At 45.6% G+C, this 18061-nt stretch overlaps 1 protein-coding gene across 1 annotated transcript in view; it reads right to left on the reverse strand.

Annotated features, from left to right (window-relative positions):
* Positions 1 to 17528, reverse strand: part of LOC117060469 (coiled-coil domain-containing protein 175-like) — a 33069-nt gene extending 15541 nt beyond the window's left edge. Inside the window, exons 1-9 of the mRNA XM_033172705.1 lie at positions 17434 to 17528; positions 12933 to 13018; positions 10652 to 10763; positions 9360 to 9495; positions 7826 to 8054; positions 6797 to 6919; positions 4536 to 4645; positions 2158 to 2238; positions 87 to 254 (exon numbers count right to left, since the gene is read on the reverse strand). Of these exons, the coding sequence (XP_033028596.1) occupies positions 87 to 254; positions 2158 to 2238; positions 4536 to 4645; positions 6797 to 6919; positions 7826 to 8054; positions 9360 to 9495; positions 10652 to 10763; positions 12933 to 13018; positions 17434 to 17512 (1124 nt within the window). The 5' untranslated portion in view covers positions 17513 to 17528. The remainder of the gene's footprint in view (positions 1 to 86; positions 255 to 2157; positions 2239 to 4535; positions 4646 to 6796; positions 6920 to 7825; positions 8055 to 9359; positions 9496 to 10651; positions 10764 to 12932; positions 13019 to 17433) is intronic.
* Positions 17529 to 18061: the final 533 nt, after the last annotated feature.

Here is an 18061-nt window from a genome sequence, read left to right on the forward strand (position 1 = left end):
CTCCCGCACTGGATGTGGAGCATTTCCATCAGGGTCAACAGCCACTGACGGTCTATGAACGGGTAAGCACTCAGAATGGAACTTACTCGTAGATGTTCTGCAGGCGTTCCGTCTCCTCCTCCAGGTCTCTCAACTCCACTAAGCGCTTCGCCGCAAAGTCAAGCTTTTCGGTGAGCTTGTTGGACAACTTCTCAAATCTATCAAGGGAAGGGCAAGGAGAGAGCCGGTTACACGATTGACCAGGGGTCAGCAAACTTTTTCAGCAGGGGGCCGGTCCACTGTCCCTCAGACCTTGTGGGGGGCCAGACTATATTTTGGGGGGGGAAATGAACAAATTCCTATGCCCCACAAATAACCAAGAGATGCATTTTAAATAAAAGCACACATTCTACAGAGAAGGCAGAGGGCCTTCTCGGTAGTGGCGCCTGCCCTGTGGAACGCCCTCCCATCACAGGTCAAGGGAATAAACAACTACGTGACATTCAGAAAATACCTGAAGGCAGCCCTGTTTAGGGAAGTTTTTAATCCGTGATATTTTAAATGTATTTTAATAGTCCAGCTTCAAGGGTTTTCTGGTAGTTCCCTCACTGCGAGAAGTGAAGTTACAGGGAACCAGGCAGAGGGCCTTCTCAGTAGTGGCACACGCTCTGTGGAATGCCCTCCCATCAGATGTCAAGGAAATTAACTATCCGATTTTTAGAAGATATCTGAAGGCAGCCCTGTATAGGGATGTTTCTAATCTTTGGTGCTTTCTTGTGTTTTTAATATTCTGTTGGGAGCCGCCCAGAGTGACTGGGGCAACCCAGTCAGATGAGCAGCATTTAAATAATAAAATTTATTCTTATTAGTAGTAGTACCTCAGTTCCTGCTTCAGGGGTTTATTGTTGTGGTGGCACGACAGCTCTGTTTTCTGTGACAACCCCATGCTGGCCAGCCTGAGCTAGCAACCATCAGCACTGGGGAATGGGTAGTTTGAAACTGGCCAGCATTCTGCTTCAGAGAACAAATCTCCTGCAAACCTGTTCATTTACAAGCAGCCCACCCTGAAAGCTTTATTCGATTTCAGTGGGTTGTATTCAACTAACCCTACTGAAATTAAAGGCGACGACTAGCTTCAGTGGGCGAGGTGCTTTTCCAAAATTTGACATGGGGAGCACCAGAGTAACTGGGGAGAAAGGGAAGCAGGGGTAAATACAGAAGCAATATACAGTTGTTTCAATTTCACGTGCTTAGGCTTAGTTACATACTCATTAACAGTAGGGCATGGGAACTAGGAGGACATCTCTGCCCGATTCACGCAAGACATCCCTATAGCGACCTACAAACTGTATTAAAAGACCACTTTTGAACTTTTAACTTCCTCTGCCCTGCATTTGATTTACACGTTCTTAAGTGAAGTGCACTATGGAGAGTTTTTCTTCTCACAGAAGAAATCTCATTCAAAGAGCTGGGTTCCTTATCATGCAGCACTGCAATAGAACTTTGTACTTCTAGTAACATTCAACAAGTCACTAAAAAGTCACTGTACTGTTCCGCAAGCAGGTCTCTTTGAGCACAGGCCTTATCTTCCTCTTCAGATAAATATTAAACTGTGTGTTGAGAGCATCGTTTTCGGTGTTTTAGCTTTCTATAGGATCGCATGATCGTTTCCAGCTTCTCTTCAGCCTAGAAACAAATTGCAGTGCTGGTAATTTTACTGAACAAAAACCGTTGTCAAAAGGTTTATACTTTCAGAGGACCACAGAACGTAAGAATAGACCGAAACCTCATCGAGTCTAGTTCTCAATGTGGCCAATTATTATTTAACTGAATGAAATAATGGGGCTGACAGCTATGCCTGGGAGTTAGGAGAAATCCCTTGGCAAACAGGGGACCTGCATGGCAATTCTCTAGCTCAAGTCAGTAGCTGGGATTTTGTCCATCTGTGAAAGAAGCTGCTATTACGCCACTGCAGTAGCTTCGAGGGTGGAACAAATCTGGACTGAATCCCGCCCCAGCCCCGCAAATCACATCAGCACAGCTAGAGGCTTTTTAAAAAGGGAACTGTGCACATGAAGAATGCGCACTGTTGGACTAGGGCCAGTAGTCCCGGCTTTATAATACTTCTCAAGTCAGGGAGAACAGTTTGTCAAAGGATACATATCCTTGTCTTCATACCTCGCTATCCGTTGTCGCAGATCTTCTGCTTCCTGATCGAAGTCGGCACCCATTTTGTCTGCCTTATGTGTAAGTTCAGACCTGAAGAACAACATAGAAAAAGTTACAGGTAGGTAGCTGTGTTGGTCTGCCATAGTCAAAACAAAATAAAAATTCCTTCCAGTGGCACCTTAGGGAAAAACTAAGTTTGTTCTTGGTATGAGCTTTTGTGTGCATGCACACAAAAGCTCATACCAAGAACAAACTTAGTTGGTCTCTAAGGTGCCACTGGAAGGAAATTTTTATTTTTTATTTTGTTTCAACGTAGAAAAATTAAGACAAGCTATTTCTGTGCAAAGGAAGGAACTGCCATCCATTGGATGTCGCATGCTGCCATTGTAAGAGCACTGCAGTATCAGAATTATCAGCAATACGTAAAAATGAGAGTCAGCCATTGGCCTTGCAGCTGGAAGACTAACAGACCAATCATACTTGCTGGATCATCACCTTGTCTGTGGTCAGTGGGCGTGCACGTTCCTATGACCCTTGTGAGCAAAGCTGACAACTGGGAAATGCTGGCCTGTGGGCGCTCCAACTGGAGAACAGCCTTGACCAAAGGCGTCATGGGCTTTGAAAACGCTCACTCAGGAAGGAAGAAGAAGAAGAGTTTGGATTTGATATCCCGCTTTTCACTACCCGAAGGAGTCTCAAAGCGGCTAACATTCTCCTTTCCCTTCCCCCCCACAACAAACACTCTGTGAGGTGAGTGGGGCTGAGAGACTTCAAAGAAGTGTGACTAGCCCAAGGTCACCCAGCAGCTGCATGTGGCGGAGCGGAGACACGAACCCGGTTCCCCAGATTAGGAGTCTGCCGCTCTTAACCACTACACCACACTGGTCCTGGAAGAAATGTGCTAAGAGGAAGGCACGTTTGGCAAAACCCTCACCATGATCAACTTCCGCCAGGAACCTATGTCCCCACTGTGGAAGGATGTGTGGATCCAGAACTGGCCTCCACAGTCACTTATGGACTCACTGTTAAGACTGTGTCATGGAAGGCAATCTTACTTGGCTACAAGTGATCGCCAAAGAAGAAGAACAGAGCAATCCTGTATCTGCCTACTCACTAGAAATAAGTCCTCTTGTGTTTAATGGAGCGTATGCCCAGGTAAGCATGCCCAGGGCGGCAGCCTAACCTTCCCCTGCTTCCCTGTGCAGCATGGTCCTTTGTCTCCCCACCCTGCACCCCACTTTAATGTGAATTGTTATTATTGTTGTTGTTATCAGGGGCGTTCTTAGCCCCTTGGCTGCCGGGGACGGCAAGCCAAGAGGCACCTCTGGGGGCGGAGCATTGCGGTGAGTGCGTCATGACGTCATGACGCACGCGACGCCCCGCCCACAGGGGGTGCCGGGTGGCGGTTTCGGGAGACTCCCGAAGCCTCCGCCCGGTTGCGGCACCCCTTCGTGCCGCGGCTGCTCGTGCCTGCGTGAGCAGCCGCTGCACGAAGGGGTGCTGGGAGGCGGATTCGGGAGTCTTTGCGGGCTGCAAAGACTCCCGAATCTGCCGCCCGGGCTCCCTTGGCGGAGCGCAAGTCGGGGCAGGGAGAGGGACGGCCCCTCTCCCTGCCCCGGCTCCGCAAGCCAGCCAGCAGTGGAGCTCGGCAAAGAGGCAAGGGGCGGGCCAGCCAAGAGGGGGTGGCACCCCACCCTTGCCTCCATGCCGAGCTGTGCCGCTGGAAGGGGGGGCTATTTTCGGCGCTGCCGGGGCGGAGCCGCAGGGCGGCCAGCGAGGGGGGGTGACACCCCTCCTCGCTGGCCGCTCCTGCGGCTCCACCCCGGCAGTGCCGAAAATAGCCCCCCCTTCCAGCAGCGCAGCCCGGCATAGAGGCACACTCGTACAAAAGAATTTTTTAAAAAGTAATATTTTTTTTAAAGCCCAGTGGGCGGGGCCGCCCCCGGTGTGTCACCCCTAGCAGGGGCGTTGCCCGGGGCCCCCCGCCCCTCCCCTGCGACGCCCCCTGGTTGTAATTGAATCTTGCACAAAAGAGGTGCTGGAGCTCATCAGCGGAATGCAGGCTCAGCTTGAAGGTTCAGCCTCTGGGATTTCCCACTAAAAAGGAGCAGGCAACAGGTCATGGGAAAGGCCTTTCTCCATCTGAAATCCTGGACAGCCGTCACTAGTCAAAGCAGAAAGCGCTGACCAGGATGCATGTATAGTCTGATCTGGTATAATAAGGCAGCTTCTGTTGTGCCTTGAAACATATGGATTGGGAAAATAATATATGCAGCACATCTTGTTTCATACCAGAGCAATTGTTTGTCCTTTTAAAATAAATAGATAAATTCCACATTTTTAAAAAAATCATATAAAAATGTAAGAAAGCAGCCCTTGTTGCTTACTTTTTTTTGATGAGATCCTCCTTCTCTGCCTTTTTTGTTTCATATGTTTTAATTAGTTGTCTGATATTCTTGAACATTTCTGCTAGCTCATCCCTCTGAGAACTATGGAGCTACCAAATGCAAAAGTAAAATTCAGAACTGCTAACACTCCTAATATGTCTGCCATTGCTTTACGAGAGATGTGCTTCTCTTTAGGCATTAACAGCCTGATTATTTAGATTTGTATTTGGAATTACGGTTGCAATCCAAACAAGCTCAGGGTGGTTATAGCATTAAAACCAGGCTTGGCACACTGGTCCTAGAATCATATAGAATCATATTAACTGTAGAGACTGAAAGGATCCTGAGGGTCATCTAGTCCAACCCTCTGCAATGCAGGAATCTCAACTAAAGCATCTATGACAGATGGCCACCCAAACTCTGCTTTAAAACCTCCAAGGAAGGAAAGTGTATCACTTTCAGAGAGAGACAGTTCTACTGTCAAAAAGCTCTGACCGTCAGAAAGTTCTTCCTGATCAGGCAAATATTGTAAATTGACTGGCCAACCTTTTCGTTGCTGGCATCTCTCTGTCTCAAGAGACAATGAAGTGTGCCTCTAGGGGTGAAGTCAAACCACTGCATTAGCAGCACTGAAGTGACCTTCGCAGGGGGCAAGCCTGGGCATTATGTATGGAGGTCCTGAGCTTGCCCAGACGACGAGACACGCCCCCCCCCCTTCTTGGCCTTGCTGATGTGGTCCAAGGAAAGCAGAGCAATACGTCTGGCTACAAGAGTAGCCAGAAGGGTGAGTACAAAGTGCCACCCAACCATCGTAGGGACTCCACTCTGGATTTGTGTAGGGTTTACTCCTTAGCCTTTTCTTCGCTCAAAGATGTTCCATAAGGCAGCAGAGGTATCTGAAGAAGTGTGCCTGCACACGAAAGCTCATACCAAGAACAAACTTAGTTGGTCTCTAAGGTGCTACTGGAAAGAATTTTTTATTTTATTTTGTTAAGGCAGCAGAGGTTTAAGATCAGAGTTTTCCTTCTCCTAAATGGGCTCCCTTCCCAGGTTGACAAGCCCCACCTGCCCCTCACTTCCCTCTACAGCACATGTGGAAACTGCCTTCTTGACCGTTGGACCCACTATGGTCTCGTCCACTCAATCTGCAGGAGCCTGTCTTTGCATGCAGGGAAGTCCCTAACTCACCCAAGGTTTATGACCCATTGACTACCCTTCACCTGGTTTAGCCGGCCAGTCAAAGCCATTTCCTGAGGTGTGGCCACTGTCGCATGCTGACAGCTTCTAGGAGCCACAGGTGAGAGCTGAGTGCGGGGTGGGGGAACAAAGGTGGGCAAACTACCCCAGAAGGAGCACAACGTGTCCCCATCAGAGGTACTAAAGGTAAAGGGACCCCTGACCATGAGGTCCAGTTGTGTCCGACTCTGGGGTTGCGGCGCTCATCTCGCTTTATTGGCCGAGGGAGCCGGCATACAGCTTCCGAATCATGTGGCCAGCATGACAAAGCCGCTTCTGGCGAACCAGAGCAGCGCACGGAAACGCCGTTTACCTTCCCGCCGGAGCGGTACCTATTTATCTACTTGCACTTTGACGTGCTTTCGAACTGCTAAGTTGGCAGGAGCAGGGACTGAGCAATGGGAGCTCACCCCATTGCAGGGATTCGAACCGCCGACCTTCTGATCAGCAAGCCCTAGGCTCAGTGGTTTAGACCACAGTGCCACCCACGTCCCTATCAGAGGTACTACCTCTCCCCTAACACCGACCTTCTCACAGCTCGATTCCACAACTTTGGAGCACATTGTGTTCAAGCACAGATTGGGTGGCCACCTGAGACCCTGGCAACTGCACACAGCCTTTAAATCTCAGAGCCCCCCCTGCCCACCCCTTTGCAGCACTGTGATCCACCATCTGTAGTCCTGCTTGCCGCAGCAAGTGTAGCAGATTCCGAAGGACAGGGAGGGATTGAGCAGGAAAACCTGTGGCTGCTCTGCCTACCACCTTAAGACAAGATTTGATGGGCTGCGTCCAAAACGTTGGCGATCCGATGCCAAAGCCCACAACGATATTAGGAGCTTGGTTCCCAATTTACTAGGATGCAAATCCACCAAGCAGTGCTCCTGTGTGCAACCCCATTTCATTCTACTCTGCACAAAAATGAAGCGCTCATTGGATCATTTCTGTCTGTCCCCCATTCTGTCAAGTAATTAAATTATGCTTCGTTTACCAAATAGCTCATTACCTAAATACATCATTTCTTTTACCTTCTGAAGATCAGCAATTTCTATCTGCATATCTCTCCATACGTTATACAATGCTATATATTCTTCCTTCTTCTGTGCACCTTCAGTCTTCTTGGCCGCAAGCCTACTTCTGATTTCTTCAATCTACAGTCAGAACAATTTTAATGTAAGCAGGGCAACTCTCCATGTATTGTTTAGCACTTGATGGGAAAGGGGTGTATTTCTTTCTAACTGTGTCCACCTATTTGGGAAAGGGGCAGGTGCATCTTTCGTATTCTAAATAAAAGCAGACCAGCTTGCTGTTGATTGTTAACATTCAGAGGCATTTGTTTTTAAAAAAAACAGATACAGAATTGTTCATTGCCATGAAGTAATGGCTGCTAGGATACTTGTTTTTAAAAGTTGGATAAATTTACTAAGGATAGCTCTACCAATGACTTCCAGAGCAGTTGTTGTGTTATATCTCTTGCATCAGAAATAAAGAAGGCACAAAGTATTCGTGAATTACTGTATATAAGATGACCCCCATTTTGCATTTTGAACCCAAAATAAAGAAATCAATATTTCTTGAGTTGTTGAACTCTTCTGGAGGGATGTCACCGCCGCCAATCATCCGCCCGCCCGCCCACAAAAAACATTGTCATATACACAGAAAAATACGGTATAGTCTGCTTCATCAGACGCATGAAATGCTATCCTGAGTTACCTATATTGTTGTAGTTGTTAGAATTGTAACCCATGTTAACCGCCAACCAGGGCAATTTGTTTCTTTATCATTGAGACAGAAGGTAGGGAGATAGGCCAGCTTTTATGGCATGGGGGCATCAAAGCTACATAATGGCCTAACAAAAAGAATCATCCTTAAATTGTAAGGTGCTTTCCATGTGTGAGGTCACACAAACTGCCCAGGCATCACCTGTTTAAGGTAACCCAGGTACCTGTTTGATTTTGTGGACAGCTGCGCCAATACTGCACCAGACAGCCCAATGGTCTGATACTTTCCGAGCAAGGCAGTGCCTCTATATGGAACTGCAATTCCAGAAAACATACCTGTGCATATAGCCACTCTTTCTTTGCATAAAACTCCGTGGCCTCTTGAGCCATTATTTGCTTCAGCTCTTGGATGGCACTCTCTTGCCTGCAAATTTCTTCCTGCTCATATTTTTTCAAATTGTGAAGCTCATTTATCTCAATGTTGACCTTATGTTTTGCTTCCATCTTCTCGTTCAACAATTCAACAGCTTCTTCGTGCCCAGCCCACAACTCCTTTTCCTCCTCGCTGTCAAAAGAATGGCATGGGATGTGTTGAGACATCAAGTTTGCTTCATGCTGACAGAGAACAGCAGAAACGTGCCATCACCTTATTGTAACTTTATCTTATGCTATGCAACCCAGAAAAGGGCAAGAGAGTCTTATTGATTGATTGATTGATTGATGATAGGGCAGGGCTACAAGGAGCTGTATCCAATGCAGTATACATGCAAGGATGCTTAAGCAAGGAGAATGTGCCACTTCTTCTTTCCCACTGCAGCCCCCTAAGATGCCTCCCCTGAAAGTTAGGAACATCAGGAAAGGCAGGCCCTGGGATACATGCTGCCTGATTCCCCTCACTTCACCCCTCCCAGTGAAACCTCCACCCCTCACCCTAGGTTTTTCCTGGGGGGGGGGGGCTTGACCCCCAGGAGTGGCTTTGCAAATGACACAAGGTGTTGCAGTGGGAAGAGGGAACTGTGTGAGCATCACTGGAAACAAGCCAATGGGCTGTAGGCAATGTAGCAATAAAGTGAATGTTCAATTCACATTTTTTTAAAAAAAATATATACCACCCTTCATCTGAAGATCACAGGCTGGTTTGCAATATTAAAACACAAAAGCAAAGTAACAACCAAAACAATACCCCACTGCAAGGATTCTCCTTGAGCAATGGAATGTTCTCACCCACTCTCACCCAGCATTCACCCTAAAACTGTTTTCCCAACCCTCTGGAGGAGATTTGGGAACAGCACAAGGTACATTTCTCTAGTGCTAATCCTTCCAGAGTGCTCACTGGAAGGACAGATCCTGAAGCTGAGGCTCCAATACTTTGGTCACCTCATGAGAAGAGAGGACTCCCTGGAAAAGACCTGATGTTGGGAAAGATGGAGGGCACAAGGAGAAGGGGACGACAGAGGATGAGATGGTTGGATAGTGTTCTCGAAGCTACCAACATGAGTCTGACCAAACTGCGGGAGGCAGTGGAAGACAGGAGTGCCTGGCGTGCTCTGGTCCATGGGGTCACGAAGAGTCAGACACGACTAAATGACTAAACAACAACAATCCTTGCAGAAGCAAAACTATTTAGTTGCATACCGCCCAATGTGTATAAATAAGAGAGTAGCATTTTTCGGTTAAACATTAAGCTAGAGCTTATTAATAGCAGTTTTGTGATGGAACAACGTTTATCTAGTCATGTTATAGAATCTCTTTTCTTGAGGGCTTTCAAGACAGGGATGTTCAGGGGCTAACAGGGATGGTTTCAGCACAAGACAATTTGGGCTGGACAATTTCCCAATGCTATGATTTTGTTTGAACAAATCATGCCTACCACAGTTGAGCGTTTTGGTCTTTAGAGAGAGTCTGCTTTGAATATGCCGATTCTATTGCATTGGAGATTTCGTTTATGGACGTCTCTGCCTCATTTATCTTGATAAAACGATAGCGATGAGCAGCAGCCACGAGTTCTGGAACAAGAAATGTAAGACAGGCTTACAAATACGCACACACATGTGCGTGCACATGCACACACACACACACACACACACCTACCTATCATTAAAATTCCCTGTGTGGTGTTTCTGTCTGGCTTCCCGGCTTTGTGTAGCTGCTCTGACACTCACCCCATGAGAGCAACGTCAGGAAGTCTACACACTCCCAAGAGATCAGGTAGCTACATTTAAAGAGAGGCAATTGATTGGTGCGCCTGGGGAAAAGACCCCAGGGTCAGATGCAGATCCTGAATTCAAGGGCACATTCCTGCCAGGCAAAACCACTCAAAATGCAAAGCAGCGCCAGTGCGATACAGTGGCCTGGAGGGCCAACTCTGGCTCCCAGACTTATTCTCCGTTACCTTGTCTGCTCCCCGCTTCAAGCCAATCCAAAGGCTTCTCCATATGTACACAGGCCTACATATTCCTTTGCCTCTCCAGCATGAGGTTCCTGGGGTAGCACCCCCCCCCCCAGGGTGTCATGGTCCACCCCTCCTTTTCAAGAAATCCCACAGGGATTACAGTCCACTTTCACAATTGATAACACAACGTACTTTGCACGCTGCCTCTGTGGGCATCCTGCTCTTCCTACAGTGCTAATCCTCCGTAATAATTATTGCAACAACTTTTTCTGCGCTTCTTTTTGCCCCCTGAAGGAGTAAGTTTTTAAAACAATGTGATTCAAAACCTAATGGGGAAAGAACTTTTTGCAACAGACCTCCTGCTGATCTAATATTTCATGTAACCTATTTGCATTCGCTGATGGCTGTATCAGGGATCCAGAAATCTGCAGTGCTTTAACACTAGAACTCATAATATATATTGGTTTTATCGTTTTATTTATGCTATTTCAGCCACTTTATCTAAGGGAAGGGAGGGGAAGTAGATATATAAGAGAGTGCGTGTATACAGGTAATTGCTTTCTTTTTTTCCTTTAAAGTATTATTATTATCGTCATGTCCCTGCTCCCTTGAGAAAAACAATATCCCACCTTCTGCGGTCCAAAGTTTTAATTCTGCCACTAAATTAAACTACCTAAGTTCAATCAATCATGCTTTAAATGAATGGTTATACATGCTACAAATACATTATATCTGCTGCTACATGCTATTATACCATAACTCTGAAATACCTTCAAACTCCTTCATTACAAGCTCTGGGAACCCTTTGATTTGGACACGGAGATTGCTGTTTTTGATGGTCTCTTCTTCCCACAGTTCAATAGTGTGTTTCCTCTCCTCTTCCTAGAAATGGACACATGGCCGAAAAATGAAATTCAGCATGATACACCTGCACTAATTTAAGTACCACTCCAGTTTTATTTGAGAGCAGATATACAGAAACCAGGATCGCTAGCTCTGGAAGGCACATTCACCATGGTACTGTCCTGCGTGCAATATTATCTTTAGGACTGAGCTCAGGTGGGGTGGGGATTCTGCCAGTTGGATAATGCAGAAGGGGCTGGTGCTGACTGCTGTTTGCCTGGACATCTCTCCCCACCTCTTCCTGGAGCAGATTTGAGGCTTATAAAAAGCAACAAAACTCAGGAGCCCTATCATTGTTCTATGTACCATAAGAAAGAAAGAAACTGAAAAGGCCCACCAGATACACTGGTAGACCCGGCTGGTGAGGGAATTGGCATTCACTGCGGTGACAAGAAAGGTGAGCTCACTATGTAAATGAAAAATCAAAATCAAAACAAAACCATGTACAGTAATGACTCCTGTTTTTGTGTGTGCACATGTGCTCACCCCCAAAGCTGCAGTGATAAGTTTCTACTCACAGAATTACATAAGAGTCATAGAATTGTAGAGTTGGAAGGGAACCCAAGGGTCATCTAGTCCAACCCCCTGCAATGCAGGAACACATAACATACTAATGTTATGTTGCACCACCTAATATGAGCTATAGCAGGGGCCCCCAAACTAAGGCCCGGGGGCCGGATGCGGCCCAATTGCCTTCTAAATCCGGCCTGCGGACGGTCCAGGAATCAGCAGGTTTTTACATGCGTAGAATGTGTCCTTTTATTTAAAATGCATCTCTGGGTTATTTGTGGGGCCTGCCTGGTGTCTTTACATGAGTAGAATGTGTGCTTTTATTTAAAATGCATCTCTGGGTTATTTGTGGGGCATAGGAATTCGTTCATATTTTTTTTCAAAATATAGTCCGGCCCCCCACAAGGTCTGAGGGACAGTGGACCGGCCCCCTGCTGAAAAAGTTTGCTGACCCCTGAGGTATAGCATAGAGGATCTCATCCAGCTTTTCTTATAAGCTCCACTTTTTTTAAAAAAAATAAAGCAAGTATTTGTTAGTAAATCACTCCACCGAGGCTGCATTTTGTGATTAGTGGAAATCGCACGGTCTGTCTGAGAGGAAGCGTGAGAACTGGATATAGTCCTGTCTGCATGTATTATGTGATGTACTTTCACTTTTGCCTGTTCTCTCTCGGAGCTGGATGAGAGAGAGCATCATGATTCTGTGTCTGTGTAATACAGTGTAAATAAATAGTAGCTTAGAACTATGATGCCTTTTTCTTTTGCTGTGTCAAGAGAGAAGGCTAGTGTGCATAAATCAAGTTGATTTATGTCGCTGGAGCGCCCTGGAGAAGAAGGGGGTGCCTTTTCCAGAGCTATGCTCACCGGAAGATGCTCAGAGATCTGGGGGGGGGGGGGCTGCTGAGAGCCTGGAGCGTTTTCCCAACAGTATTATGCTCACAACAGTTTTGTGAAGTACATCATGCTGGAGTTAGCAATGTCTTGCCCATTGCTAAGCAATGAGTTTCACGGGTGCTCCAGGTTTTGATACTGGGTACTCCCAACACCTTATCCCCTGCCTATATCCTAACAACTTTGGCTACAATCCAAACTTCATTCCTGCCTGTGGAGCAGCAGGGCCCTGCCTTGCATGGCAGCTTGGGCAGAAGGTAGATCCCTGGCTGACTCATCCCTTCCCTGCCCTTGGAATCAGTAGGGATCCCACCAGCAACTTGAGCTGTTTTTGGACTACAACTCCCATCATCCCTAGTTAGCAGGACCAGTGGTCAGGGATGATGGGAATTGTAGGCCAGAAACAGCTGGAGACCCAAGTTTGAGAAACCCTGCTCTAGGGTAACAGAGGTATCCTGGACACAAGATGCTCAATGCCCTGGGTGTAGGATGGAACAGAATGTCACGTTTCAAGGTATATGTATGGCTCTTGAAGATTGAAGATAGCAAAGACACTATCTGATTAAGACTTCTAAAGTTAAATTCTAGAAGAATGGTCTAGGGAGGCAGCTGACTGCATCCCAAATAACCAGCTGTAAATCCAATGCAACTCATTTGATCAGGTGCAAGTTTGGTAATGAGAGAAATGCACACAGTTCCCTATTTTTATGTGTCCCGAAGCTTTGCTTGTTTACGTTCTGACATTACCAGTTTCTTGATGGATTTAATAGCATCTTCAAAGTGCTGCACAGTTTCCTTGTTGAACACAAGCCCTTCATTCTGAAGCTGTTTTTCTAAAGAAAATTTGGGGAAGCAAACAAATCTTAAATCTTCATAATATGCTGCAGCTTTCAGATTTACTTATTATGATATCCCACCCTTCATCTCTTTCACGATCCCAGAGTGGGCAACAAAACATTACTAAACTGAAAAGAACAATTTGCAAATTTACGGTAAACACAATATAAAACAGCAGCCAGCAATATTATTCAAAGTCTACTCGTCAATATCCAGCAGCAAATGCCAAAACCATCCCCAGCATTACAACAGAAGCTCCATCCAGCAAAATATCCCCCATCAGTCCCCACTAAAAGTCTAGGAAAATGAAAATGTTTTCAATTGGCTCTTAAAGAAGGCCAAAGATGAAACCAATTGTATTTCAGAACCCTACTGGCCTGGCTTGCATGTCCCACTAATCCAAACTTTGTCATAGTGTGTGTGTGTGTGTGTGTGTGTGTGTGTGTGTTGACTCCCAAAAACAGCTCACAGCTGCTTTACTTCTGCCTTTCCATTTTGCTGCCACACTGAGCTAAGCTAAGTTTTGGCTGAGTGTCTTGTCCAATCCTGGGCTCAGCTCTCACGAAACTAACCATATCCCTATGACTTTAATCTGTTTTAACAGTTTTCAATTCTGAATTTTATACTGTTGTAACCCACCTGGGGTACCTGCTGGTGAAGGGCACATACTACATTTTATTAAATAAAAAATAATAACCACCAGCAGCTGTAATTTCTCCAGGCGTAAGTAATGCCAAAGGGAAGTAAATCTTGACGAACTAAAGGCGTAATGAAAGAATATAAGCAAGCTAATGTAATACCAAAAAATGTTAATGTAATATAGTACCAATTAAAAATGAACAATATGGATCTCTAGCTGTATCCAAATCAAAAAAAATAAAATCCAAACACGAATAGTATAAATAAACCCATAAATGAATCCATAAACGGAACAAATGTGAGTCATTAAATATCAGACAGCATGCAAATATATCAATAGACTATAAACAGTCAAAATCATGTTGACCTTGGTCTTCCTCAGTGGTCTCATGAACTCTGCTTGGTTAAAAAGAAACTACAGCTCAACAGATAATAAACCAAATGTTATTTGAGTTAATTGCAAAGTAGCATTTCCAGTTAGAGCTATAAATGATATTGCTCATCAGGCCTTTGAGTATACCATATAAATGAATGGCACAGTGTTCACTCTAGTTGGCTGTTCTTCCAACCAAGGCAATTAAAAAAATAATAATAATCTGGCTAGTGAGCTTTGAAATTGTGCTGCCTCGGACTGTTATCTGGGTCCTCACAAGTTAATTAAAATGCTGTTCTAATTTGAAGACAGTGTGGCAATCTAGGGGGTAGATTGCGAGATTTATGCATTAGATCAGCTGAAAGGAACAGATCTTAGTTTTCTTTTATCAGCTGCTAAATATTATGTACCAATGAGCCCATTAAAAGGGAACTCACCTGCACCTAAGATTTACAGCTGTCTTATAATGTTATGTCATCTCCTGCCATACTGACTGCAATAATCTGCTAATGGTTCAATTCAACACACTCTTTGATACCTCACATTTCACTGTCAAGGCTGGTGGCCAAGAGGCAAACAGTCAAAAGGAAGAAGGCAGTCGATGAGGAGCTGTAAGCCAGAACCAGCAACTTTATAGGGCCAGATGAAACTCTTACTGATTCTACACAACAGCAGTTCCCTGATGGAGAGGGAGCTGCAATACCACCTTCTGGCCATTGGTGGCGATGGCGCTGCAGTGCAGCAGAGATCAGAGACGTCGTTCTTTCAGTCTGCAATGTAGTGCGGAGAATAAAGAACCAAAAGGATATTCACTTGAATATGCAGCATGCAGCCCCATATCATTTCCTTAAATAATTGCAAGCATGGGAGAGATTGAGTCTTACTGGGAAGGAAAAGCACAGGGAAAAGAAGGCTTAAGTCTTCAGTTTCCTCATCCTGCCTTCCCATTAAAAATTGGGCTCTTAATTGTTTATGGAAAAACCTCACACTGTGTAATTAAGTGAATAGTTTGGCCCTTAGATGTCTGGGCTCCACCATCATACTGCCAGTCCAAGATTCCCAGCACCTTAGATTATCAAACCTAGAATAGGTGACAAAAGGGTGGCCTTGTTATTCATGTACAAAGTGTTGCAGGCCCTATTTAGCAAGTTCTTTCTATCAGCTTCAATGAGCCAGCTTCCATTTTTCAGCGGTATCATCCTAACAGCGTTCCACATATTTCCAAGTAGTTCTGAATGACAGAAATCTATTTCGTCTCTCTCGTGAAAAGGAAACACAGCAAAAATAACCGTAAAGATTCACAGCCTCCAACTTTTGAAATGAGCCTTGCAACATATCCCCAGAAAAGTCCAGTCTGGTGAAACCTCCGCTAGCTATAATTAAAAGCTACTACCAATTGTTGGCATCTGTTGCACAGAAGCTGCATCATCAACTATGCCATTCCTCCTATAACAGACCTCTAATCTGGATTTGGTATGCTCCGGACGTGAGATCTGTGTACCCAAAGATGTTTTTGCACAGCTGGCATTACTCTTACTGACTTTGGAGCAATAATGGCAGGGTTTAGCAACAAGATTGTGGTACTTCGCCTCTCCTGGTATGCCCCGAGGAGGACCTTAAGGTCCATAAATAACAACACTTTGGAGGTCCCGAGCCTCAAGGATGTTAGATTGGTCTCAACTAGGGCCAGGGCCTTTTCAGCACTGGCCCTGACTTGGTGGAATGCTCTTGTCACAAGAGACTAGGGCCCTGCAGGATTTGACATCTTTCCGCAGGACCTGCAATATGGAGCTGTTCCGCCTGGCCTTCGGCTTGGACTCACTCTGACCCCTTATATGGGATTTGGTATATAAATTTTCCCTTGGCTTTTTTGCTGGCCCATGTAGAACCAGCATGGATAGCTGGTTCGGGTGAATATCTGATGTTTCCTCCCTTTATGGTCTTGATTTATGGGCTACTACTAAAATGAGGCTGCATTTTAAGCTGTATTTTAATTAACTGTTTTTTTCTATTATGTTTTATTGTAATTTATATTCGGTGTTAGCCGCCCTGAGCCTGGCCCTGACCGGGGAGGGCGGGGTATAAATAGAATATTATTATTATTATTATTAGCATTATTATTACCAGTATTCTTAATAGCATAGTTAAAATATTTATTCTGAGGGGGGATAATTATTCCTTAAGGTTTTTACTTATGTTTTTAATACAAATTTGTATTCTCAAAGTTTTCAGCACTTGTTGTTTTAATATTATTGTAACCACCTTGTTAATGTGCACAGGGAATATCAAGGACATGTCAAAAATATTCCTTTGCTCGTGATTTTGAAGAATTCTGAGGTCAACTGAGCATTTTCCTGTCACTTTCCTTATTGCAAAAGGTCCAATTTTGGAAGGAAGTGGGCTTGTTGTAGCAGACCTCCAAACCAACTTTAGCGATGCAGCTTGAATTCACTGCTATGTGTCTGAGGCAAGCTATACCTACTACGGAAGTAAAAATATGCAGAAGATTTAGGGCAGTTCCAAATGGTTTCTGTTTTCGGACGGGAGATTCAATCACATTCCAGCAAATTCAGGTTGGGCAATTAAAGCTGATTTGGAGATCTGGCTTTCGTTGAGATTCCTGCGTTGCAAGGGGGGTCAGACTAGAAGACTTTCAGGATCCATTCCAACTTCCATGATTTATGTGGAAATTGTTCAATCATGGGCTGCCCTACGTCTGGAATTTCCCGGACATAGTTGGGATTCGGCCACCGGAGACCCTCCAGGCTGGAAATTGCAGAATTGTCCGCGAAAATCCGGATGTATCGTAACCCGTGTAGATTTTGGCGAATTTTTGTATCCTGATTTTCACTTTTTGAATGTGGCAACCCTATTGTGACTAGGTTACTTCTCGATGTGCATTGGGCTGGACTAGATGACTCTTGGGGGGGTCCTGCCAATTCTAGGCTCCTATTATTCTACTTATGGCTTATGACTACTTCTGCTATGTTTAATAATAATAATAATAATAATAATAATAATAATAATAATAATAATTTATTTATACCCCGCCCATCTGATTGGCAAGTCACCTTAAGCATGGCTCTAACGGTGGGAAGGCGGCGTGCAGAGATCTAAATTTAAGATAGATAGACAGACAGACAGACAGACAGACAGACAGACAGATAGTGGCTGGGGGGGGGGGGGATAATGTCTCCCCACTCCAGCTCAGAGAGCAGCACCAGCGGTGCGCCTTCACCGACCCCCGAGGGCAAACACCCCGCGCCGAAACAAAAAAAAAGCCAAAATTGGGGGTTCCCCTCATTCTTCTGCCTCCCCTGCCCCCCCCAAATAACTGATCCCTGTGAACCCCCAGGAAGGAAACTGCTCCCGCGGGGCGGAGGAGGGAAAGCAGCTCACCCACGCTGCCCAAGTGGCCCAGAGCCGTCGCTGCCGCCGTGGACTCGAGTCGGGTGGAGGGCGGAGGCCGGGGATCCATCACGGCCGAAAGCGAGGCTAGGCCGCGCGGTTGCCACGGCGACGGAACGAGAAGGGCAGCGATCCTGCGCGCGCGTGCCTGCCTGCCTGGGAGCAAGGACCATGGAAGCCGGTGGGGTTTGCCTCCGAGGAGGCCTGCGGGGAGCTGCGCGGTTTGCAGGGGCCGGACAGCAGCACCGCAGACGCTTCCAATGCTCTGCCCCTGCTTTAAAAAACAACGAACAGAACCAATCTCCCTTTTTTGTGGCTTTCATTGATTTTGTTTTTTTTAAGGGGGGTGCTTTTAAAATAAATTATTATTATTATTTATTTATACCCCGCCCATCTAGCTGGGTTTCCCCAGCCACTCTGGGCAGCTCCCAACAGATTATTAAAAACATGATAAAACATTTAAGCATTAAAAACTTCCCTAAATATCGTGTGCACCTGCATGTGCCATAATGCGCCTACCTTCCCTTCCCTGTTTAATGATCACGTCTAACTAATCATTACATCCTAAGTACAATGAATTGATCATTATTAGCCCCACCCCACCCCCCTTTCAGTTCAC

Source organism: Lacerta agilis, chromosome 1, assembly GCF_009819535.1.
Source record: "Lacerta agilis isolate rLacAgi1 chromosome 1, rLacAgi1.pri, whole genome shotgun sequence".
NCBI lineage: Eukaryota > Metazoa > Chordata > Lepidosauria > Squamata > Lacertidae > Lacerta > Lacerta agilis.